Below are 24752 nucleotides of genomic sequence, written 5' to 3'. Positions count from 1 at the left end.
TGTTGTCCTCTTGTTCCAGGCCCAGCCATCAACCTGGGTAGCACCGGGGACCATCTCCAGTTACCTGCTCTTCTATTCCCCTCCCCCCTACTCTGTGACCTTCTCCCTTGTCCCCAGAAGGGCTCCACCTTTGAAACCTTAGCTCACTTCCTGCTCCCAGGCCACCATGTCCCAGATGCCCCTCCTGTCTTCCTCTGGAACCTCTGACCTCTGGCCTCCTTGCTCCCCTCTCAAGGACAGCCCAATGTCCCTAGGTGTCGGCCTCCTCAATTTGCTCACCTTCCTACCAATTTTCTGGCCAAACTCAACCCATAAACAATGGACATGTCCATCTCCTGGGTCTGGACCCAGCTTTGGGGGACAACTGAAGACAGTTGTACAGCCACAGTCCCCATGGTCCCCACGGCGCCCAGGCTCCCGGCCTCAGTGCCCAGGCCAGCTGAGTCAGCCCTCACCCAGCTCCCGGCCACTTTCCACCCTCGCCTTCTCTCATGGGGGCCACCCTCCAGCTCACTCCTCACTCCTGGACCTCGTGGGCAAAATAGGCTGCCACCGTTTCCCTCGTCCTCTCTTCTGTGATACTTCTTGTGGGCGAGGGCACCACACTCTCCTCTGGGGTCACCATCCGTTCCCAGCCTCTCGCCTGGGGACGCTGCACTGGGGTCGTGTTTCTTGGAAGGCTTAGGAAACCCTCCCTGTAGTGGTTTAGATGCTGGAAGACAGTCCAATTCTGTCATGTAAGTATAAGTGAATTTACCAAAACAAAACCCAGAAAAGAGTCAATGTCCCTCCTATCCCAGGGCAAAATACGACATCCTGTGATTTATGCAAAAGCTATTGGCATCTTCCATCATTTCTGCTCCAAGAATGTTTTGGCCATGCCACACAGCATGCAGGATCTTTGTTCCCCGACCAGGGATCGAATCTGTGCGCCCTGCAGTGAAAGTGTGGAGTCTTAACCACTGGACTGCCAGGATAGTCCCTGCTCCAAGATTCTTAACTGTTCCTGGTGCCCCACTTGAATGAGGCCAGGCTGTGGAATGAAATGAGCTGGGAGTCACCCCTGGCAAGCTATGGACCCCCGGTTTCTCAGAGCCTCAGTTTTCATATCTGTAAAATGGGGATGGACAATCACACTCTTCAGGCTGCTGTGGGTGGGTGAATGAGATCAGGCGCACAAACGCGTGCAGCCCGCAGCTGCGCAGTCACCTGACAGCGGGGCAGGCGGCCCTCAGGTTCCAGCCCTTTAACCATGAGCTGGAAGGACAGTCCCTGACCTCGTGGAATTAACCGTTTAGTGGGGAGGACAGATACTAAGCAAATAAACTCACGAATATGTCATCACTAACAGGGCTAAGTGTTGTTACGAAGTGAAGTAACGATCTGAATATTAGCCACATGGCAGTGTCTCTCCATCCATAATGAAGAGGTCGTGGAGGGGAGGGGAGGGGAGGCTGGGCAGGAGAGAGCGGAGGCCTCGGTCACAGCAGCTGACCTGCCGATGCACCGAGAACAGAGCCTGAGAATGGAATCAGTGGCTGGCTCCAGTTTTGTGAAGAAACTGGTGGGGAAGGTACGTCTGTCATTCTCAGCAGCTTCTCTCTCCTCAGCTGCTGCCCCATTTTATTCACAGCCCCAAGCCTGAGGGAGCGGAGAGCCCCTTCCCTCGCGGCCGGGGTGCTGTGACCCCAGCGTGGTCTCAGGGGGCCTCTTACAACGGCAACGGCCTGAGCGGCACCTGGGGCCCAGAGAGCGTAACAGCCGGGGCACAGGCCACGACTCCAGACCGCAGGCGGCCTCTCTCACTCCACAGGTGCTGCTCAGGGTGGAATGAGACAAACGGGTCGCTTGTTGTGATGGCTGATTCTCTGTGTCAATTTGACTGGGCCATGGGGTGCCCAGACATTTGGCTAAACGTTATCCTGGTGTGTCTAGGAGAGCGTTTCTGAGTTAGATTAGCATTTGTACCTGCAGTCTGAGTAAAGCAGATAAGCCTCCCAGTGTGGTGGGCATCATTCAGTCCATTGAGGGCCTGAAGAGAACAAAAAAGCGGAGGGAGGGCTTCCCTGGTGGCACAGTGGTTGAGAATCTGCCTGCTAATGCAGGGGACACAGGTTCGAGCCCTGGTCTGGGAGGATCCCACATGCCGCGGAGCAACTCGGCCCATGAGCCACAACTATTGAGCCTGCGCGTCTGGAGCCTGTGCTCCGCAACAAGAGAGGCCGCGATAGTGAGAGGCCCGCGCACCACGATGAAGAGTGGCCCCCACTTCCCACAACTAGAGAAAGCCCTCGCATAGAAACGAAGATCCAGCACAGCAAAAATAAATTAATTAATTAATAAACTCCTACCCCCAACATCTTCTTTAAAAAAAAAAAAAAGCGGAGGGAGAATTTACTCTCTGCCCATCTGAGCTCGGACACTGGTCTCCTCTGGCACTAGGACTGACACGTACTCACATCATCAGCTCCCCTGGTTCTTGGACCTTCGGGCTGGGACTGGAACTACCCCACTGTCTTTCCTGGGTCTCCAGCTTGCAGACAGTAGATCATGGGACTTCTCAGCCTCCACAGTCATGTGAATCAATTCCTTGTTTTATAGATATATACAGAGAGACACACAGAGAGAGAGGGAGATGGGTGTATATATCCGCTATTGGTTCTGTTTCTCTGGAGAACCCAATACAGCTGTAGAACTTTTCAATTTGGCTCATTTAACTACGGGTCAGCTGCATCCAGGAGCCTTAAGGCCTGAGGCAGAGGCAAGAGAGGGAAGCGAGGAGTCGGGGACGTGAGTGGGAGAAACAGAGTAGCACAAGCCACAGGCTCCACACAGGAGGGTAGATGGCTGAGGAGAAACCCAACCAGCTCCAGGGGGATGGGAGTCTCCAGGTGGGGCGGTTGAGACAAAGCTAAGCAGGGGCTGGAGAACACCAGCACCAAGACCGGCACTGGTCCCCTGTGAGGCTCACCCGCGAGGGAGGGACCCCGTCCCAAGAGGTGAGGCTGGGTGACTTCTCAGATCCCTTCCAACCTAGGGATCCTGTGACTAAGTATGGAGCACAACCTGTCTAGTGCCCAGTGGTTCGGGGCACAAGTGAGGGAGAGTATGGCTTTGGCCCCGTGCCAAATGCTGGCTGCCCCTCAGGCCAAAGCTTGTGTCTGGCAGCCGCTTCCAGGTGAGCTGACTGGGAGGCAGCCTCACTGGTTGCTGGGAGCTCTGCTGGGTTGGCTTCCTGTGCTCCCCACATTCCCCAGAACACACTCACCCTCCATGGGAGCTTCACTAGGTCACTGCCAAGGTCCGATTATCACTGGGACTGCTCTTTCCATCTTCTTCCAGTCCACTAGGGTCCTCTGGGGGAGCTGGGAGAACTGCTGTTTTCCTGCCATCGATGGTTATATAATCCTGCGCGTTCAGAGACGAGGGCAGCTCCAGGCCTACAGAGAGCACTTCATTCACTTAACTCACCACAGGTGATGACCTCAAGTGTGAATCATTTCCAAGGAAGCAAGAGCTGCGGGGAGGCCAAAGATGGGCCTCTACACTGGCTTCTTGGTTTGTTCTCACATTTACTTTTGAAATAATGGCTACCATGGAGGTGGACCTCATCTCTTCCTTGGCCTGTGGGCTCCCAGCCCTCTCCCCTGCACACAGCAGGACCTGAACACGTTGCGATAGGTCATGACCACCCATTTCCTTGTTCTCTGTTCATCTAGGCCCCAGAAGGAATCATGGGCCCTCCCTCCTCAGAAGTGTCGTAAAGTGGGGGTGGGGAGGGGAGTGAAGGAGCTCTGCTGGCGGGACCTGAGATCAGGCTGAATCGGATAAAACAGCTGCAGAGGCAGGAACCATCCCCTCTGCTGGAGCAGGGCCCCAGGGCAGGCAGAGCTGCCGGAGTGGACCCATTTTCTTACAGCCTGCAAAGGGAGGCTGGGTACCTTTAAAAGTGACTAAAAACAATCGGAAAAACCACTATTCTGAATTGGTTTATTTGAATTTTACAGAAACCTGATTAGAGTTAAGTATGTAATTATAAGTCCAGTAACAATTCTACAAAAATGCACGTACAATGCCAGAATTCCTTAAAAGTAACTAATATCATATTCTTGTTTTGCATAAAACATGCATTAATATCAACTGCCACATGTTGGCCAAAATCAGTCTCTACAAGAAGAGACGGTCCAATACAGTCAATAAGAAAACTAGTTGTTAACAATAGGTAAAAAAAAGAGGTTTTCTGGTTAATGTAAAAGGAACAGTACCTTTCCAAAAACAAGCCCTTCACCACTGGGTGATTTGTGTTGTGCTGCACAGCAATGCATCACCTCCAAGACTGGGTCCTGACCTGTCATAAGGAAGGAAGGAACTTTCTGATGGTTAAATCAAATGTCTGAGAAGATATAAACTTTCAGGCCACGACGGTTCACAACTAGTACCACCTTGCAGAGGGGGTCAAAAATCCTCAGACTTGGGACACAGTTCCCAAGCTGGGGATGTAAACCGTCTTCAAGATGCCGTGAGCTCTCACCCTAGCCTTTCCACCCTTTCTACAGGGCCAGCTCAGAGCACACAGGCATCTCCTGTGGCCACAGGGCCTTCCAGCTCCACACGTCACTCTTCAGGAGGATATAATGATTAGGAGGTTTGCTGCAGAAAAACGAGTTGTACTATTTCTTTAAGTCCTTGACTTTCTGTACGTCTAGTTCACCTTATCCAGGGATTGGTGGGCACTTGTGACCGCTGGACACACAAAAAATATTAATATACACTCGTGGCCCCAAAGCCTCAAATGCGGTGTATAGTCTCACACCTCAAACTGTGGCGTCTACTGTCAGGAAAGACCACGCTCCTCCAGAGGGAGAGAGCAGCTGAGGGCCCTTTGTTTATCAAAATGGGTTTTCCACATAGACTGAATTTGAAAAGAGATTTCAAACCAACTGAAAGGACATCCCCTCAAATATGGGGTTTTATACAACATCCCATGAGGTTCTTCAGAAGATCTCACAGTCACTAGGGACACAGCTGTGGACAGTAACGTTTATATACATGAAGCTCATCATATGCACAGCCTAGGGCCTTGCTTGGCGTCTCTTCCACACAGTCTCCCAAACCAGAGCACTCGCTGCCCTGCTCGCCACAAGTAAGCTAAGCCAGTAGCTTTTCTCTTCAGCACAGATTTAAGGGGAAAAATAATAATTTATTGGGGGTTCTAATACCATTTTCTTAACAGAACAACATCAAAATAGGTCTGTTTATAATCTAGGCTTATGAATATCCCTGATAATATAAAGAAACCCAGAGGACTTTGTAAACCACCAAGATTTCACAGGGTAGTACCCGGTCTATTTTCTAGGCAGCAGAGAGGGACCAGTATAATGGCAGATTTTCTCCAGGAAGCCCTGTGAGCACTACAGTACTGACATTCTAATCATGTAGTGCCAGTAGACGTGTGAATGAAATTCTCACTTTAAATTTATTAGTAAAATTTGTAACAACGGTGGGCTTCCTCAATCCTGCCATCAGCCAATCTCCTTGCCTGTGATAAACATCTAGGCCAGAAAACCGCTACTCCGGAGGTTTGGCCTGGAGGAAGCAAGCTCTGAGATCCCTTCTAAGCTGTGACCAAACCTCAGAAAACAGCGATGTGGGAGAAGGGGCAGAACAGGCTTGAGGAAGCTTTGGCCCAAGGCACCACGACCGTAGGGGTGGGGGGATCTACGGAGGGTGGAGCTGACAGGAAGAGAACTTGACAGAGCAGGTCCTGGGAGACAGCGGCTCTGTGACAGGGCAGACACGCTCGGGAGTTAAAGAGCAAATCATAAGGGGGAAAAAAAACTAGTTGACTTTCTCAAAACCAAATCAAACGTCTTGAAACTCATGAGCACATAACCCTGGCTGGACTGGCGTGGTGGGGCTCAAGTCTGTGGAATGAGCTGCATTTAGCTGAGTCAGAAAGAATGCTGGTTGTGAAATCAGCAGGAGGAGGCCGCTCCAGGGGGCACAGAACGAGGACCGACCGTGAACTATGCCTCTTTTATTCCTGGAACAGTAAGGGGTGTCCTCACTGGCTGGATGAGAAGGCGCCATGTTCCAGTCTAGCTGCAGTAATACTGCATCCCATCCACTCTTCTTCTCTTTTTTGACTGAAATTCTTCAAAGAACTGCTGGATGTCCTCTCTCTTAACCACCTGTCGAGGGAGAGGGAAAGTTAGGAAAGGGAGCATCACAGAACAGCACTAACTGGTTGTAACATTCACAATCGAGTCCAACAATACTGCTGATAAGGACTGTTTTAATGTGTAATTAATTATCCTATCTCCACTGCACAGACAAGCTCATCCTGGCTCAGAGACTGGCCAGTCAGAGTCACGCGGTAGGCAGGCAGCACACTGGTACGGAGCGTGGGTTCCACCACCGCCCTTGGTTTCCTCATTAAAATGAGACGAAAGCAGCACCCATCTAACAGGGCTGTTTGAAGAGCAGTGAGATGTAATGCCTGTAAAACACTGCCCAGCACAGAGTAAGTTCTCAATGAGTATCAGCTGAAAAGGAAAGTAGCAGAGCCAGGACGAAAACTGAGGGGACTAATGGTCTCCTGAGGCCACTGCTCCGCCTCATGACACAGCTGTCTTGGGAACGTCCTTCAGTTCTGCAGAAGCACCCACAGCAAACAAAATCTGCTTTCTTGAGATTTGTGCTCTCTCCTTTACTGAAAAAAAGGAACCCCCAAACTCTTCCCTCTTCAAGAGTCCAAAATTAAAGATGTTTGCTATATAAATAGAAAAATAATTGGCAAAAACTATGGAAGCAGTACTCCCAGTAAATGGAATATCCATGTTATGCAATAAAAATGAGAAATTTATCTTGTATTTTATTGGAAAAAGGACTAGAACATCAGATAAAAGTGTTTCTATTAGCAAAATAAAATATCAAAAATAAGAAAACAAGGGGAAATATAGAAAAAAAGTAAACCAGGCCTAACCGGAAGGAGTCCCTGCTCACCCCAAGAGTGAGTCTGTGCTGCAATTGACAGGTTTGTTAACATGGTTTTTAATTACAAAGGTAACACATTCTTATTATTATAAAGGAGTAAGGGTGGGGCGGGGAGAGGGAGGGAAAGAGAAAAAGAAAAAGAAAGCGCTGGAATACAGTGAGCAAGAGGGAGAGAGAGAGAGAGAGAAGTAAGAAAGAGGACAAATACTTGTGGGTAAAGCGAAAACCTCCCTCTCCACTCCCCAGGGGTAAGAGCGCGACATCCCCAAATGGCACAGGCAACCTGAATAACTCACTGGGGCAAGACATGATCTGACAACTCCTCGAAATGAAAGAACTCCACACCAGACTGGCAGCTGACACACCAGTCTCACAGGCACCAAGAGTCAGCTGGGGGTCAACCTGTGAGGAATTAGAGCCCCTCACAGACTCAAGATCGAGATGCTAACGCACTCTGAGGCAACCACAGCTCAGAGCTCTAAGGCACTGGGCTTGGGAATGCACACTTATAAATGCTAATAAATAGGACACTGGGGAGTTCCAATGTGAAGGATCTGCCCCCAGCTCGGATCACAGACATTAAACGCTGAAAGGCAACACAAGGACATTTCTCTGGCAAGGAAATAGTAGGAGGAGACCTAAAAGCCCACAAATTACACAAATTAGAGTGTGTAATCTTTAGTTTCTAGGCATCCTCAAATGGTCACAGCCAATATGCAGAGTAGAAATGTTAAAGAATAAATACCTGGGTCCAATAATGAATCATTTCATTGGTTTGTCCTAGAAAATGTGTAGTGTCTAAGTGTTATTATTATTTTTTAGTCAGACACAAACATTAAAGGGCAGTCCATCATTTGACAACACCCAGACCTTATTAGCATTCTCTTCTATAGCCAAATACAACCAAAGCAGACGAGCTTTAAGACAACTTAAGGTGTTTGTAAAGATCTAGTTAGTAATGTCGAAAACAAACGATAAAAAATATTTTTCTGTCCTTTTAAATTGTCACATCAGATTATCTCAGACTCATAAAGAATGGCTCTAGCTTTCACAAAGATCCATACACTGAGGACACATGTGAAGACTCTGGATAAAATTGTTCCAATTGTGAATGGAAAAAGACAATATACCTACTTTTTTCCTTTTATGTGAATTTAAGTGTGTGTGTAATAAAATCAATAAAGAGCACAGCAACCACAAACTACACAGAAGCAGAGGCAAGAGCACGTGCTCTGACACAACGGAAAGACCCTGAATGTCCACCAACAGTGCCGAGGTTAAAAGAGTTACACCCGGGGCTTCCCTGGTGGCGCAGTGGTTGACAGTCCGCCTGCCGATGCAGGGGACATGGGTTCGATCCCTGGTCCGGGAGGATCCCACATGCCGTGGAGCAACTGAGCCCGTGCGCCACAACTACTAAGCCTGCACTCTGGAGCCCAGGAGCCACAACTACTGAGCCCATGTGCCACAGCTACTGAAGCCCACGTGCCTAGAGCCCATGCTCTGCACCAGGAGAAGCCACCACAATGAGAGGCCCGCATGTAGCAACGAGGACCCAATGCAGCCAAAAATAAATAAATAAATTTATCAAAAAAAACCCCCAACAAAACCCAAAAACAGTTACACCCATGGACCCTCTTAGTTCCAGTGAGAGAGAAGCGTGAGGCTGCATTAAGCAGAGGACAGCCTTTGCAACAGAAACGAGAATAACTGTCTGTTAAGAGCTGCTGGGAAGCAGGAAGACGTCCGTCCCCAGTGACACTGAGGAACATTCTCTAAAAACGAGAAAAACCATTTAGCAAGTCTCTTTAACTTTGGACTTCACAATTCATTTTGCAGAAAGGCAGCATTGCCAGATATCCAGGCAGCTACAAGTTCTTCCCACATTTATGAGAAAGCACTCGGTTGCAGAGACTTCTTCCAAGAAAACAAGTTTCCGGGCACGTCCCGAGTGTCTGTCAGACCCATGTCTGACTTCATTTGTCTGTCTAGCTATAGCAGAGCAAAACATTTTCTGTCCAGAAGGACAACTGTAGGCCATGAAAAGAAAAGTTTTGCTTTATATCTGCCTCTGGAAGATAGGAAAGTATTTTAGAAAAAAAAGTCCATCATAAATGTATGAGTAGTAGAGGGCTAGGAGGTATTTGTAAATTCATCTGGAAAACTATTTTACCTATCTATTTATTTGTTTATTTATTTATTTATTTATTTATTTTTTCGCTGCACCCTGTGACATGTGGGATCTCAGTTCCCTGACCAGGGATCGAACCCACACCCCCTGCAGTGGAAGTGCATTGTCTTAACCACTGGACCAGCAGGGATGTCCCTGGAAAACTATTTTAAAAGATTACATGGGAATTCCCTGGCGGTCCAGTGGTTAGGACTCCTTGCTTCCACTGCAGGGGGCATGGGCTCATACCTGGTCGGGGAACTAATATCTCACGTGCCACGTGGCCAAAAAAAAAAAAAAAATTATACATTATAGAGTTAGTGTCACCCTCAAAGGCATGTAGACTGTCCTAACCAGCAAGAGAAATGTTTTAGCCCCCCAATATAAAGTTCTTTCATTTTAAACTAGAACTCAAAAATCACAGAAAAGTGGTCTGGCTTTCATTTTTTCCTGCCTGGTCATTTTTCCTTCTTTCTCCAAAAATCCCTGCTTGAAGGTCAGGACTGGGAGAATCAGTATGGCTGATCCAATGGCCCTCTCCTAAGCTACAACGATTCTCTCCAGATCATGCAAGACTGCTCCGCCCCTCATCCGGAGGGTTGGGAAGGAATCCTGATGTGGCTAGTCCACTGGTGTTTCACTACTATTGATCTCCCTTTCCTCTGCCTGCATTAAGCTCTCAGTCATCTTTTTCATCAAAGAAAATGAACTATGGAAAACAGTATGGAGGTTCCTCAAAAACCTAAAACTAGAACTACCATATGATCCAGCAATCCCACTTCTGGGTATGTATCCAAGAAACTGAAAACACTAATTCGAAAAGATACGTGCACCCTAATGTTCACAGCAGCATCATTTACAATAGCCAAGATATGGAAGCAACCTAAGTGTCCATCAACAAAAGAATGGTTAAAGAAGATGTGGCGTGCACACACACACACACAATGGAATATTAGCCATAAAAAAGAATGAAATTCTGCCATTTGCAACAACATGGATGGACCTAGAGGGTATTATTATGTTTAGGGAAATAAGTCAGATAGAGAAAGACAAATATTACATGTTATCATTTATATGTGGAGTCTAAAAAATAAAACAAACAAATGAATATAACAAAACAGACTCACAGATATAAAGATCAAACTAGTGGTTACCAGTGGAGAGAGGGAGGGGGAGGGGCAAGTGAAGGGTAGGGGATTAAGTGGCATAAACTACTATGTATAAAATAAATAAGCTACAGGGATATATTGTACAGCACAAGGAACGTAGCCAATATTTTATAATAACTTTAAATGGAGTATAATCTATAAACGTTGAATCACTATGTTATACACCTGAAACTAAAATAATACTGTAAATCAACTATACTTCAATAAAAAAAAGATACTTTATTCAAAACATACAAGGCTATGATTAAAACTCTAACTAAACTTACTGTGCCTTCATCAGCAAATCTCTTGAGATAGTCTTTAAGTTCAGTCTTCAAGTCATTGTATTCTAAATCAAAACAACAGAAAAAGGACATAAACTTTAGATAAGCCATTTGCATTTAGAAACAAAATATTTCTTGACCATTGACATTTGAGTATGTTAGTCTAAACCACATTTTTCTTTAAGTGAAATCTGCATAGAAACTTGTTCTCAATTTCTCTCAAATTCCTCCATTTTGACATCTGGGACACTTTTTCATTCAAAAACCCTCAAAAGGGGCTTCTCTGGTGGCGTAGTGGTTGAGAGTCCGCCTGCCGACGCAGGGGACACAGGCTTGTGCCCTGGTCCGGGAAGATCCCACGTGCCGCGGAGCGGCTGGGCCCGTGAGCCATGGCCGTTGAGCCTGCGCGTCCGGAGCCTGTGCTCCGCAACGGGAGAGGCCACAACAGTGAGAGGCCCACGTACAGCAAAAAAAAAAAAAAAAAAAAAAACTCAAAAAAACAGAGATATCCTCATTCCCAAAAAGATTAGCTAAGAACTTTTTTAAAAAGTTTTCTGTCTCTCTGGAATTCTAGTGCTTGAAATATCTTGGACTTGTCAAACATTAGGTTTTAAAACTCGTGCACTCACTCAACAATTTATATTATGTACAAGGCACCTTGAGGGCTACAAAAATGTTTTAGATGCAGCCTCTATCCTTGGAAAGGTTTTACTCCAATAAAGGCAAAAGGAAATTAATCAAACAGTTACAAATACAAGACAGGAATAATCAATGTCAAAAAAGGGGCACAAAAGTGGTGGCATCCGAGTAGAAATGGCTAGGATGGAAATCACTATAATAGGTTGGGCATACTGGGGGAAAAAATGTAAAAGCCTGTAATTAAGGGTTTGGGAATGTTTCCCCTCTAGTGGTTTCCTGTGAACCACTGAAGCATCCTCAAGAACTGTCAAAAAGATGGCATGCTTTGCTCAGAAAGATGACATGTAATGTTCAATGAAAATTATTTCAGTGAATGGAAAAAGAAATTGCTTTCCTTTTATCTTTACTCATACATCTACCCTTAATCAAAATAGCATGTTACGATTTCTCAAGCATGTAATTATTCTAGCGTGTAACCCAAATTCAATGGAAATAGCGGCTAAATACCCAGCAACATTACAATCAAGCAAGTGTAGGTGAGGCCTACTATACAATTCCAAATTTAAACCATCTTTGTGTTAAATTAAAATAGGTTATTAGTTGTCCTCCTTATACATATTTTTTTTAATAGTGAAGGAAACTTCATGAACTTCATAAACTTTCACAAACAATATTTACCACAAATAAGTTCCACTTGCTGGACTCTGTTCATGCTGTTAAGGGTGTCCATTAGAGGGTCTCTCCTGTCAGCTGCCTGGTCAACCTTGCCTTTGTTTTCATAAGCCAGAACTGTGTCACATTCATCTGTCAGGAACAGGACATCTAGATCGCCATACATTTTCTTTAAAAAATAAAACCAGTTTCCCCATTAGAACTGTATGTCATTCTCAGAAAGTCAACCTCATGAGAATCACTAAAAATTTATTTAATTAATATCCAGAAAAACCTGAGCCTTTTAGCGAGTTGCTTGAATGTTTTATTCTTTTTGCCCAAATCTCTTTTAGAAACCTCCCAACTTCCCAGTAGATATTATATGATCTAAGAGATCTTTATTTAAAAACCACTGACTTACTGTAACTTTCAAGTAATATGTGTTTCCAAGAAATTCTATGATATAAAAAAGATAAGCTATTTTCCACTGAAATGAAGCTAAGTAAATAAAAAGTATCGCATAATTCTTAATTTCTTCCATAAGCATTCAGACTGCAAATACTATTTCATAAATTTGCTTAATATAAAAAAATTTTCAGTTCTCTATACTCTAATATCAGTTTCATAAATATACTTTTCAGGTGCTCTTATTTTAGGCATCAGTCCACAAAACATACTAATATTGAACTTGATCAGGTACTTACCATACAGTCTTTGCAGGTACATAACTTGCTACGCCAGTTCAGGGGCCAATAGGTGGCGGTGTCCTTCTTTATAAACTGCTTAGCTTTAAGCTCCTGAAGTTTGCAGCCAGACTGTGATTCTGTGTTGAGATGTTGATTCTTAAATGCTGTCTGAAATTAAATTAAGTTTTGAAGTGTGTTTTTTAAACTATCATAGTTTTCACAGTTTAGATTTTGTCAAAGGATTTCTTTAGGCAAAGGGTACAACTGAAACCCAAAGCTATATAGATTACAGAATTAATTTTGCTTAAGTTTTATTTCTTTTATAGCTCAGATTTCATGTTACCTGGAGATCAGCTTCAGAACTAGAGCTGGTACATGGTTCGTTCATCTGCTCTGCTTTAACTTCCTTCTCAGCAGCCTTTCCATGTTCTGGAACATCCTTTTTGAGGGCACCATCATGATGAGCTCCATTTTCAGGTTGGATAACTTCCTGGTCACCTACCACATCAACATTCAGCACCAACCCATCATCTTCAGCAGTTACTTTGGTTACTGTGGGTTCATTGAAAAAACACACACACATATCCACAGACCAGTTAGCCAATGAAATCACTTAGTCTGATTAAAACATACTTCAGAATCTAGAAAAGGAGAAAGTGAACCTTAATCTCTGGAATAATAAGAAAGGAAATAACACTTTTTTAGGTTATCTCTGCCTAATCCAAAGAGTCAAATAACTGAGAAGATCATTTAAAAATACCAACCACGGGCTTCCCTGGTGGCGCAGTGGTTGAGAGTCCGCCTGCCAATGCAGGGGACACGGGTTCGTGCCCCGGTCCTGGAAGATCTCACATGTCGCAGAGCAGCTGGGCCAGTGAGCCATGGCCGCTGAGCCTGCGCGTCCGGAGCCTGTGCTCCGCAACGGGAGAGGCCACAACAGTGAGAGGCCCGCGTACCGCAAAAAAAAAAAACAAAAAAAAACCAATCACTACTTAAGCACTTTCTATGTAAAAGAGAAAAAAAAATACTATAGATGTTAAAGACAGAGGGACACCTCAAGAAGCAAGAGGCAACAGGAATAGATTTAACTGCAAATACAGGTAGAAGGGCAGTTTTAGAAGAAACAACAGCTTTTCTTTACGAGAGAAGGAAATCAGAAAGGGCGCATGTAGAGACAGAAATACTGTGAAGGAGAGAAGAGAAATGATAAGGGAACTCAGTTTGCATGATGGCATTTCAGTTTAGTAGGAAATGAGGCCATCTGCTGACAGGGAAGGAAATGAAGGAGGGGCAGAGGGGAGCGGTTAAGAAAACCTGATGAAGGCGAAATAAATCCAGGTCCAGCAGAAAGTGAGATTTAATTGTAAAGGGTATGAACAGAAAGAAAGCACACCAAGTTTAAGAACTTGGAGACAAATCAAAAATGTCTGATGCTGCCTGTGGTTTGTATGGTGAAGTGTTCCCTAAAGGTGAGAAGGGCAAGAAATTGTGAGGCCAGAGCAGCAGATAACTGCCACTTTAAAAATAAATTAACATGTATAGCATTACAAATAAAATAAAATATTTAATGCCTCAAGAACATTCATTGCTGATTAGTGGTTTGGGGTCAATTTCTTAGAGTATAATAAAAGCACTATATGACAAACTATACCACCACCCCCTCCCCAACCAATAGCATGTCTTACATTTAAGAACAATGTTTATCTCTTTATCTTTCAAAACCCCGTTCAAAACTGCTTCCTCCATTTTCTCTAATTCTGGTCTCATCCATACTCTGCATCACGCCATTTAAGTACAAATTTGTTCTTGGTAGTCTCCCAATCTACCTATAAGCACCTTGTGGAGAAGGAACAGGTCTTATACTTTTTTCCGCAGAGTCCAGTTAAAACTAGTTGATAAAAATTATCTACTGAACGTACAAATTGTTCTGAACATACAGCACAAGTTGGTGGAATACCAACTCCAGAGACATTTACCTGCCAGATGTGCAGCATAAGCCCACAAGAAAGAACAGCGTTTCATGCAAGCCTGGCACACCATCTCCTGGAAATCTCCACTCTCAGGGGGAACGGCACCAAGATGCTGCGAACACAGAAAACCGAACATTTTCCTTGTGATCACCAAGCTGTCCAAAAAGCCCATTATTTTATAAAATATTGCGAGACTTCCCTGGTGGCGCAGTGGTTAAGAATCCGCCTGACAATGCAGGGGACACGGGTTCGATCCCTGATCCGGGAAGATCCCACATGCCGTGGAGCAACTAAACTGGTGTGCCATAACCACTGAGCCGCACCCTAGAGCCCAGGCCCCACAACTACTGAGCCCACACGTCGCAACTGCTGAAGCGTCGCAACTGCTGAAGCCCAAGTGCCTAAAGCCCGTGCTCCGCAACAAGAGAAGCCACTGCAATGAGAAGCCCGTGCACCACAACAAAGAGTAGCCCCCAATCGCCGCAACTAGAGAAAGCCCACGCGCAGCAACGAAGACCCAACGCAGACGGGAGAAAGAAATATATTGCACTAGGATGCTGATCATATCTTTACTATATTTTTAGAAGAGTAATTATAACGTAAAATATAGTAAATTCCAAAAGACAAGATCTTTTCTCTTTTTGTAAAGACAATGTCTTTAAAAGGTAAAAGCTCTCCTTACCCTTCCATGGAACCAGTCTTCACAGACTACACACTGGATCATCTCATCTGGAATCTAACACGGGAAAGCCATTTGTTTGTTAATGATTACAGCGAATTCTGGGATACCAAAGTAAATCTGGCACACACATTAGAATTAGATATTAAATAATTCTCTACCAATTCTGTAAAACTGCTATCCACATGCCAGAAGTCAAGGGGACAGGGAGAAACGGCAATTCAAGGGGCCAAAGAAGTTCATTCCCCATGAACTGGTGTTACAGAAGGATTACATTAAGATAAGCACTTTGTGAGCAATTATCAAGGCTTTCATATCTGTTACTTAATATATGATTCCCATAAAACTTTATAAATAAGTAATGTATTCTCACTTCAGACATAAACCCAGGCCCAGGGAGGTAATGTGAATTGCAGCAAGTTGCAGAAGTGACTGCACAGAATTTTCACTTTTGTGAAAGTAAAAGGAAACTAGAAATTAAAACTCACATTCACCCACTTATGTGTGCACAGAAAAAGGTTTAAAAATACATATACCGAAAAGTGTTAACAGTGGTTGTTTCTGGGAGGTAAGAAGGTACAGGAGTGAGGAAGAAGAAAAATTCTTTTTAAATTTTGTGTGTACGTCTAATTGAAATTTTTAAGAGGATCCAGTTTGTACACCCTAATTCTTTCCTTGCAGGGATGCAAGAAACTGAAGGTCATTTTCTGGCAAGTGTTCAGGGGAATGGAGCAAACAGGCAGGCAAAGGGGGGGAGGAAGGAAAAAAGTTCTGGCCTTGAGAACGTCCTGTCCGATATTTCATTCTCATGATGTAAGAATGAGAATGGCTGGGGTCTGTTCTGGTTGTAGCTCCAGCCCAGATTCATAAGAAGGGATAAATCTAGAATCCTTTCACAATCCCCAAATCCCTGCTGAACAGCTAAAGGGTCAAATATGACAAAAGGCTGAGGAGTGAAGGCTAGAGATGACACAGTCCCGGTGCTAACCTCTCAATCTCTTACCTCATCTTCAGGATCAGGATAAGGTCTCTTGCAAATACAGTACAATCCAAAAAAGTTGTCATTGTACTTATTGCCACAGTTTATCTTTGCTTTGTCCTGAAAGATATTAATTTCAATATATAATATGGTCTAACTTTAATTTCATGCATCATGAAATGTATGCATTCAATAAATTTGTGCATTAAATATCTCCCCCACCCAGAAGCTGGTCTTTAACTTTCAAAGTACAAAGGAAAAAAATTCATTCCTATTAAAGGGATACTTTTTCCAGGATACAGGGAAAAAATAAAATATATTTTCTATGCCTTCTTTGTAGCAATTGGGGGAAAATGAATCATAAATATTAATTATCAACCTCTGTAAGCTGACATTGGTCTAGAATTTCAAAAGACTTCTTAATGCCCAGCTGTGACAGCCAAGGCCCCCAGGTTACTAGGAGGTAAGAAGCAGGCAAGGAAATTGTCTGAAAATAATCTTTGAGGAGGGAAAAAGCATGACAGCTTTAGCAATATGATTGAACAATGTAAAGTCCCTTATTTTCTCTTTCATTTCTGTTATTTCATTGAAAGTTGGCATATAAGCATAGTTTTTATTATCCAAAAAGCACTGAAAAACTTCTGAGTGCACATAACCCACTCATTATTACCAAGTTTTATTTTTTCAGTTTTTAAAGTCATCCCCTTTGCTTTAAAAACCTTAAAGTAGGGCTTCCCTGGTGGTGCAGTGGTTGAGAGTCCGCCTGCCGATGCAGGGGACAAGGGTTCGTGCCCCGGTCCTGGAAGATCCCACATGCCGCAGAGCGGCTGGGCCCGTGAGCCATGGCCGCTGAGCCTGCGCGTCCGGAGCCTGTGCTCCGCAACGGGAGAGGCCACAACAGTGAGAGGCCCGCATACCGCAGAAAAAAAAAAAAAAAACAAACAAAAAACCCTTAAAGCATAGGCACAATCAACATAATTAAACCTGAATCACTTTAGAACATTCCCCCACAAACCCTTCATATTAATTACAATCTATACTGTAGGCTCTGAAAAGGTTACTTAGTTTTCCAAAAAGTAATAAATGGGATAGTCTAATATTGATTTGTCCATTTACAAAGAATAAGCATAAGAACTTCCTTTTTGGAAAATACTTGGTTTTTATCCACTCGGACAAATATCAATCTCAGCTACTTTTCATGCATTAATAGTTGCAGTGCTTACTTACAGGAAATAATTTGCATTCCAAATTTGTAAACTTGCTGTTTCCACAATCACAACGAAAATTTCTGAAACAAAGGAGGAAGAGCCGATTTTAAGTTTTCTTTTATATCTGATGACTTACTCTTTAAATTCATGTCATAGCCTCTTCCCTTTCAACTGGCTTCTAGGATCTAAAAAGTGACCTTGGTTGTTGTTCATGTATCCAATCCAGAATCTCTCCAAGCACATGACAATAAAAGATTTAATAATTCTAGAGATTAACATGCATAAAGACAAATATCTATATTACACAAACACTAATAAAATAATGGCAGAGCAGCAGGAGTAGTTGAGTTCGCACCATAATTTTATTTTAAAAGGCCCTCTGGGGACTTCCCTGGTGGTGCAGTGGTTAAGAATCTGCCTGCCGGGCTTCCCAGGTGGCGCAGTGGTTGAGAATCTGCCTGCCCATGCAGGGGACACGGGTTCGAGCCCTGGTCCAGGAAGATCCCACATGCCGTGGAGCAACTAAGCCTGTGCACCACAACTACTGAGCCCACTTGCCACAACTACTGAAGCCTACACTCCTAGAGCCTGTGCTCTGCAGCAAAAGCTACCGCAATAAGAAGCCCGTGCACCGCAACAAAGAGTAGCCCCTGCTCTCCACAACTAGAGAAAGCCTGCGTGCAGCAACAAAGACCCAACACAGACAAAAATAAATAAATAAAATTAATTAATTAATTTTTAAAAAAAGGCCCTCTGGAAAACTGCTCTCTCCAATTATATCATATAAAAACACATCACATTTTACCAGTGCACAACTACTTTGAATGCAAAAAAAAAAAGATTAAGAAAAAAGTGCAGCTGGAAAAGAATCTAAATATTTGAAAAGCATTCAGCATCAGTCTCTGACCATTTTACCTTTTTGTGTATAGCTCAAAAAGTTTATGACTTCCATGACATTCATAACTGCAAGCTAGGCAAATTCCTGCTGGTTCCTCTCCCTCTGGGGTGCAGGTACTACAGGCATATAGTGCTTGTCTCTTTACTGAGCCCTAAAAGACAGCCCCAAAATGGAAAAAGAGAGAGAAAAAATTGAAGAAACATGGCAGAGTCACCTAATGCCCATACTATGATCTAAGAAATAACTGAAATCAGACTACCTGTGGTCAAGATTTTCCTGTAAAAACCACCGAGGCTAATAAATTAGCTTATTCAACAGAATACCAAAACACTGTTGCATGTTTCATACACTAGTGCTTGTTTTCATGTAAGTTTTTCTTAAAGTGATAGAAAGAAGTTTAATATTTTCAGTCAGCTGTGAATAAGCTGGCCTGCTTAATCATTTCAACACATAAAAATGTAGGAGAATGCGTGTAAGTTTATGTAAATAATAATCATACTTAATTTTGGAAAATGCTTGTGGCTCCACCAAAGAGAAAACCAATGCATTAAATGAATCCCTGTGATTCTTAGATGTATGCTGAAGTATTTAGAGGTGTAGTGTCATGGTCTGCAACTTATTTTCAAGTGGCTGAGGAAAAAAGAAAAAAGAAAGTCTATTACAATGAAGGGGTAAAAGAAGAAACAAATGTAAAATGTTAAAAAGTGAATATATGTGAAAGTACACAGGTGTTCATAATATTATTCTTTCAACTTATCTGTAGACTTAAAATGTTTCCAAATAAAAAGTTGAAAGAAAAACAAGCAAATCCTGGTAATGGATAGTACCCTCTTCTGGGAAGTGGGGAGACACAAGGAAGATACAAGGAAGCTTCTGGTATGCCGGTAATGCTCTATTTCTTGATCTGGGTCGTACGTACCTGCATGTGTTTTTGTTTATGCTTTCCCAAGACTTATATATGGTTTGTGCACTTTTCCACACATTTCACTACAAAAAAAAAAAATGTTAAGGAAGTCCGTTTCAAAAACCTAACTACGGGCTTCCCTGGTGGCGCAGTGGTTGAGAGTCTGCCTGCCGATGCAGGGGACACGGGTTCGTGCCCCGGTCCAGGAAGATCCCACATGCCACGGAGCGGCTGGGCCCGTGAGCCATGGCCGCTGAGCCTGCGCGTCCGGAGCCTGTGCTCCGCAATGGGAGAGGCCACAGCAGTGAGAGGCCCGCGTACCGCAAAAAAAAAAAAAAAAAAAAAAAAAAAGATGAGCTTTAAATCTGGAAGTAATGGTGGATGGTGGAAAGTGCTGGTAACTACATTTCAAAGGTAACTCACATACAGACTTTTTAAAAAAAGGAAAGCAGAGAAAAAGTTGTTTCAGTGGTGACCAAAGGTTTTTAAATACCAGACAACATTAAGTACATCTGACACAAGGTGTATTACAAAAATGTAACCATTTTGCAGTGTAAACTCAACTGGACAACGATGACAACTGGTATTATGATCTCAGTCCACACCACATAATGACCCCACATCTCTCTCCCCATCCTTCAGTGTTCCACTCCACCCCCTTGGAAGGTAACCTTCTTCCTCCTACGAATTCTCACCTCTTATTATCTTCTACCCACCTTTCTCCATTTTTGTACCTAGAAATATAGGATGAGTCACCAAACACGACATCACACCCCCTCAAATCCTTGTTCACTACATCTTCCAAATGCTTTCTCGCCTCCCCTCCCCTCCTCTGCCAGTGCCAGCAGCTGTTCGGGTCCCGGTCTATCCCCCTGGGGGGCAGACTGCAGACAGATGCGGTATTTGCTTCTTCTCTCCAAGAAACCAGCTAGCACTTGTCAACCTAAATTGCAGAGGAACCAGCTGTCCAGGAGCCCAGCCCACACGGGGAGATTTTCAAATCCAGAACTCTCTCCTTTCACTCTGTTTTGACTCTCCCATTCGATTCCTAATAAATGCTCTGAGGATGCGAAAAGTAGAGACAAAGATGTCTGGATGTGAGAGGTCACGGGGACGGTTTCGTGAAAAGCAGCTGAGGCACCGAGAAGAGACGGGAAAGGAAGGAAAGAGCAGCCGCTCCAGGGCCAAAGCCTGGAGAATCGTGGGGGGCCGGACGGAGGAAGACCGAGAAAGGAGGGGAGCCCTGCTGGACACAGGCTGAGGAAGGGGGCTCAGGAGACTAAGGGTAATAGGACAACTGGGCCTGCGATGGGGAAACGTACTATGAACAGCGGCGCCGGACCACCACGGGGGTGCCGGCCGCGGCAGGCGGGAAGAGGGTAAGTCCAGCGGGGAAGAGAAGGTTCAGGGGAGCCCGGGGGAGGCGAGGCCCGGGCCGCGCGCCCACCTGCGAGTAGGAGCACTTCTCCGAGTCGCTGCCGCCCAGGACGGCGCACGCCTCATTCTCCAGCTCCTCGTCCTCCTCAAGTACGTCGACCAACGATACCACGGGCTCCAGCTCCAAATGCCGCCCAGCGGGCTCCTCGGCTCCGGCCATTCTCAACTGTCACCCAGACCGCCTCTCGGCCCCGGCGGAGGCGGGAAAAGCGGCCGCGAGGGGCGGGGCCGGAGGAGGCGGGGCCTCAGTGCCAGGCACCAATCCCAGAGAAGGGTAGCGAAGGAAGGGGGAGGAGCGACTTCCGACAAACGGAAGTTACTCCTCTCCCTTCTCCCGCCTGCGCCGGCGGCTAGTTGACTTCCGCTTCCGGGTGGCGCGTCACCGCGGCGCGCTCTGGAAGTTCGGCGGTGTCCATGGAGTTGCTGGCTGAGTACGTCGGGCAGGAAGGGCAGCGACAGCAGCTACGGGCGCCCTGTGAGGCGCCGGGCGTCGCCGACCCTTTCCAGGGCTTGTTGTCGGGCGTGGCTAAGATGAGGGAGCTGGTGACCAACCTCCTCGGCTCCCCGGTACAGCGGGAAGCACAGGACCAGGTGGCGGCGGCTCCAGACGACGCGTTGGACGGTAAGTTCTGAGATGGTGCTGGAGCGACAGATGGGTGGGCAGGGGCGCCCGGGGAAAGTCTGCTCAGGGAGCCCGCGTGGAGTGGCAAGCTTGGAGAAAGTGAGCCTGGGGGGAAGAACTCCAACTAAAACTTGTTAGCACCTTCCGCCAGATCTGGGCTGTACCTGGGCTCATTTACCAGGGCTGCTTTTCACGACTGTCTTTGCATTTATATCATACACACACACAAAAACGTGCTGAACGGCTACTGCTCTATGCCAGTCATTGGGCTGAGCTCTGGAGAAAGAATGAAACTCAGTTCCTGTCCTTGTGGGACTCTGACCGCTGAGGGGTTAGAGAAACACTCTTATTAAAGAGTAGAAGGATGACCCTAGGCTCCTCTGTAGCTATTGCAAACCTGGAGAACCCAAGAAGACTTAAGAGAGGGCGTGAATTCTAAGCTGGGTGTTGGATGGAAAGGAATTTTCCCCGGTGTAAAATTACAGACAAGTTTGGAAGACTGCCATCTGTCACAGAATAGGAGCAGGTTCCGAAGATTGCAGCAGATTTCAGATGAACAAGTTGTAACTCTCAGGGACTCCTTTCCTTTCCCAGTTTTGTAGGTGCAGTTTGAAAGTAGAAACGGGAAATTTAAATGTATTCGTTTTTTTTTAAAGACTTGTCTTGACTACCCTGAGCTGAAGAACCTAAGAACTAAATATTAGAATCAGGACTTAATTCCTCTGAAGAGGAGCTTAAACTGTACTGTACTGTACTTTCCTTTCCATCTTGTTTACATCTTGATTGCTAGATAATGTGAAGGAACCAATTCAGAATATTACACGACTTCAGATAATAGATTGTTTCCATGAGAGAGAAGTCCTGGTTCTTGGCTCCAAAAGTTCCTCTCTAATCCGTTGAAAATATTATCATTGGAATAAGGACAGGTATAGGTAGAGCCATTAAAAAAAAATATATATATATATATATATTATTACTTACTGGAAAAATAACTGCCGTCTGTTCTACTAATAGTGGGTTTGTAATATCTTCATACAGGAAGACATGCTTTTGTATATTTAATGAGGTCCCCATAAAGCTTCGGTTTGAATTTCCTTTGTTAAAAGCTGTAGAGATTAAAACGACAAATTTTATCTTATATGAATCATATCTTAATAAATACAAAATTTTTTAAATGTAACAATTATGAAAGAAAAGTGATAGAATGCAACACTAGAAAGACATCATTTTGTAATGTACAGAAATATTGAGTCACTGTGTTGTGCACCTGGAGCTAACAGTGTCGTGGGTCAGTTATACTTCAATTGAAAAAAATCATCATAATGACAAAAAAAAAAAAAGAATCCAGTTACCAAATGTGCAGAAGACTTGAATAGACAGTGCTCCAGATAAGATATACAAATGGCCAGAAAGCACGTGAAAAGATGCTCAACATCATTGACTTTCAGGGAAAGGCAAATCAAAGCCACAGTGACATACCATGTCATGCCCACTAGGAAGGCTGTAATCAGAAAGAACAATAACAAGTCTTGGCTAGGATGTGAAGAAATTGGAGCCCTCATACATTGCTGGTGGAAATGCGAAATGGTGTACCTTCTTTGGAAACCACTTTGTCAGTTCCTCAAAAAGTTAAACATAAATTTGTCGTACGACCCAGCAATTCTACTCCTAGGGATTCCTAGTTCCACTCCTCGTTCTCCCGAGAGAACTGGAAACATGTTCCCATTAAAAACAAACGCACAGATGTTCATAGCTGCATTATTCATAATAGCTAAAAAGTGGAAACAACACAGATGTCCATCATCTCATGAGTAGATAAACAAAATATATACCCATACAATGGAATATTATTCAGCAACAAAAAGGAATGAAGTACTGATAAATGCTATACAACATGAATGAACTCTGAAAACATGATAAGTGAAAGAAGGCAGACACAAAAGGCCACATGTTTTACGATTCATTTATATGAAGTGTCCAGAATAGACAAATCTAAGAGATAGGAAAGTAGATTAGTGGCTGCCAAGGGCTGAGGGGAATGGGAAGTGACTGCTAATTTGTATGAGATTTCTTTCTGGGAAGATGAAAAGTGTTCTGGAATTAGTGATGATGGTTGCACAACCTAGTGAATATCTAAATCAATAAACTGTACACTTTGAAAGTGAATTTTATGGTATATGAATCATATCTCCAAAAAAACTGATAGAAAAGAAAGGTTTTAAACACCAAAATTCCCAAAGTCTTTTTAACTGTACATATGTCTAATTTGATATATCCATTGTTCTATTAATCCCTAAAGTGAAATGGTCTCATTATCAACTGCTTTAGCTATGTATATTTCTTTCAACCAACGAACATATTGTCATACAACAAATATTTATTTTAAAAGGTGATGATGAAGATGATGCAGAAGATGAAAATAACGTTGATAACAGAACTAACTCAGATGGACCATCTGCAAAACGGCCAAAAACACCAACTTAACTGTAGTTTTTATGAAATTTAAAAGACTGCTATGATATCTTATTTATCACACACTGACATTTAAGGAAGACTTGTGCTCTAGTTTGGAAAGAGCATTTGTTTTGTTCCCCTGGGACAATTTTGTCAAAGAAGAAACTTTTCTGCTGTTTCCATCAAAGAAAGATGGAATAAATGTTTAGAAAGGAATCTTTTTTTCTTGAGTGAGAAGTAAGTTTCAGACCATGGAGATAAAATAGACATTTAATAATGTATAAAATCCACTATGTTGGCAACTGAATTTTTCTTTATACTTTTTAAATACCCTCTGGATTAAATTGTGTGATGTCTACATCTTTTAGCTTCTGCTTCTGTTATAAAAAGTACATGTCAAGGCTCATGGACAATTACATTTCAAGGAACTGACATGAACAAGTGGTGAAAATTGGGTATTAAATTTAAGAATGGCAGTTCTGTATAAATAGAAGGAAAATGGGAATAGAGAGAAATACTGAAGAGAAAGGAGAGCCCTTGAGAGAGACCCAAGGAAACCTTGAATCCACATTCACCCAGTACACAGACTTCTGGAGACGATACCACTCAATGGATATATGTTTAACCAGTACCTTAAGAGAGTTAAATGGGGTGTGCTTTTAGGCTGTGATTTATGTTAACACAAATATAAGTCTTTAGGTAAGCAACCTGTGTTGAATATAAAAAGATATTTCGTGTCATCCTGTAGTCAAACTTTGATTTTGCTTAGCAAAGGACTATCAAATCCTTTAAATATACATATGTATATATTCCTAAAATATATGTGTGTGTGTATGTATTCCTTTTCTGCTTGTCGGAGGGACTAAGGCATTTTTCATTTACTCTGCGTGTTTCCTGATTCATTTAGATAGCTAAACTGCAGAGAAATCAAGTAGCGTTTACCTACTGAAACACAAATTGTCATAGAATTTTAGAGTTGGAAGTAACCTTACAGATTATATGATTTATTTCAGAGGTGAATCAAATG

At 43.8% G+C, this 24752-nt stretch overlaps 2 protein-coding genes across 2 annotated transcripts; one reads left to right on the top strand and one right to left on the bottom strand.

Annotated features, from left to right (window-relative positions):
- Window positions 1-3994: 3994 nt before the first annotated feature.
- UBR7 (ubiquitin protein ligase E3 component n-recognin 7) lies at window positions 3995-20869 on the bottom strand. Its single transcript, XM_082619518.1, has 11 exons — window positions 20660-20869; window positions 18326-18459; window positions 17430-17490; window positions 16227-16322; window positions 15227-15280; window positions 14551-14656; window positions 12918-13126; window positions 12593-12742; window positions 11916-12078; window positions 10602-10663; window positions 3995-6191 (listed from the first exon to the last, which is right to left on the bottom strand). Exons 1-11 carry the CDS (start codon window positions 20807-20809, stop codon window positions 6099-6101), a joined length of 1278 nt encoding a protein of 425 aa, XP_082475644.1. The 5' UTR covers window positions 20810-20869; the 3' UTR covers window positions 3995-6098.
- Window positions 20870-21013: 144 nt separating this feature from the next.
- Window positions 21014-24087, top strand: GON7 (GON7 subunit of KEOPS complex). The gene is made up of 2 exons (XM_082619520.1): window positions 21014-21271; window positions 23661-24087. The coding sequence occupies exons 1-2, from the start codon at window positions 21064-21066 to the stop codon at window positions 23753-23755; spliced, it is 303 nt and encodes a 100-aa protein (XP_082475646.1). The 5' UTR covers window positions 21014-21063; the 3' UTR covers window positions 23756-24087.
- Window positions 24088-24752: the final 665 nt, after the last annotated feature.

Source organism: Mesoplodon mirus, assembly GCF_964341445.2.
Source record: "Mesoplodon mirus genome assembly, chromosome: 4".
Classification (NCBI taxonomy): domain Eukaryota; kingdom Metazoa; phylum Chordata; class Mammalia; order Artiodactyla; family Ziphiidae; genus Mesoplodon; species Mesoplodon mirus.
This window is presented reverse-complemented; position numbering and strand designations above follow the sequence as displayed.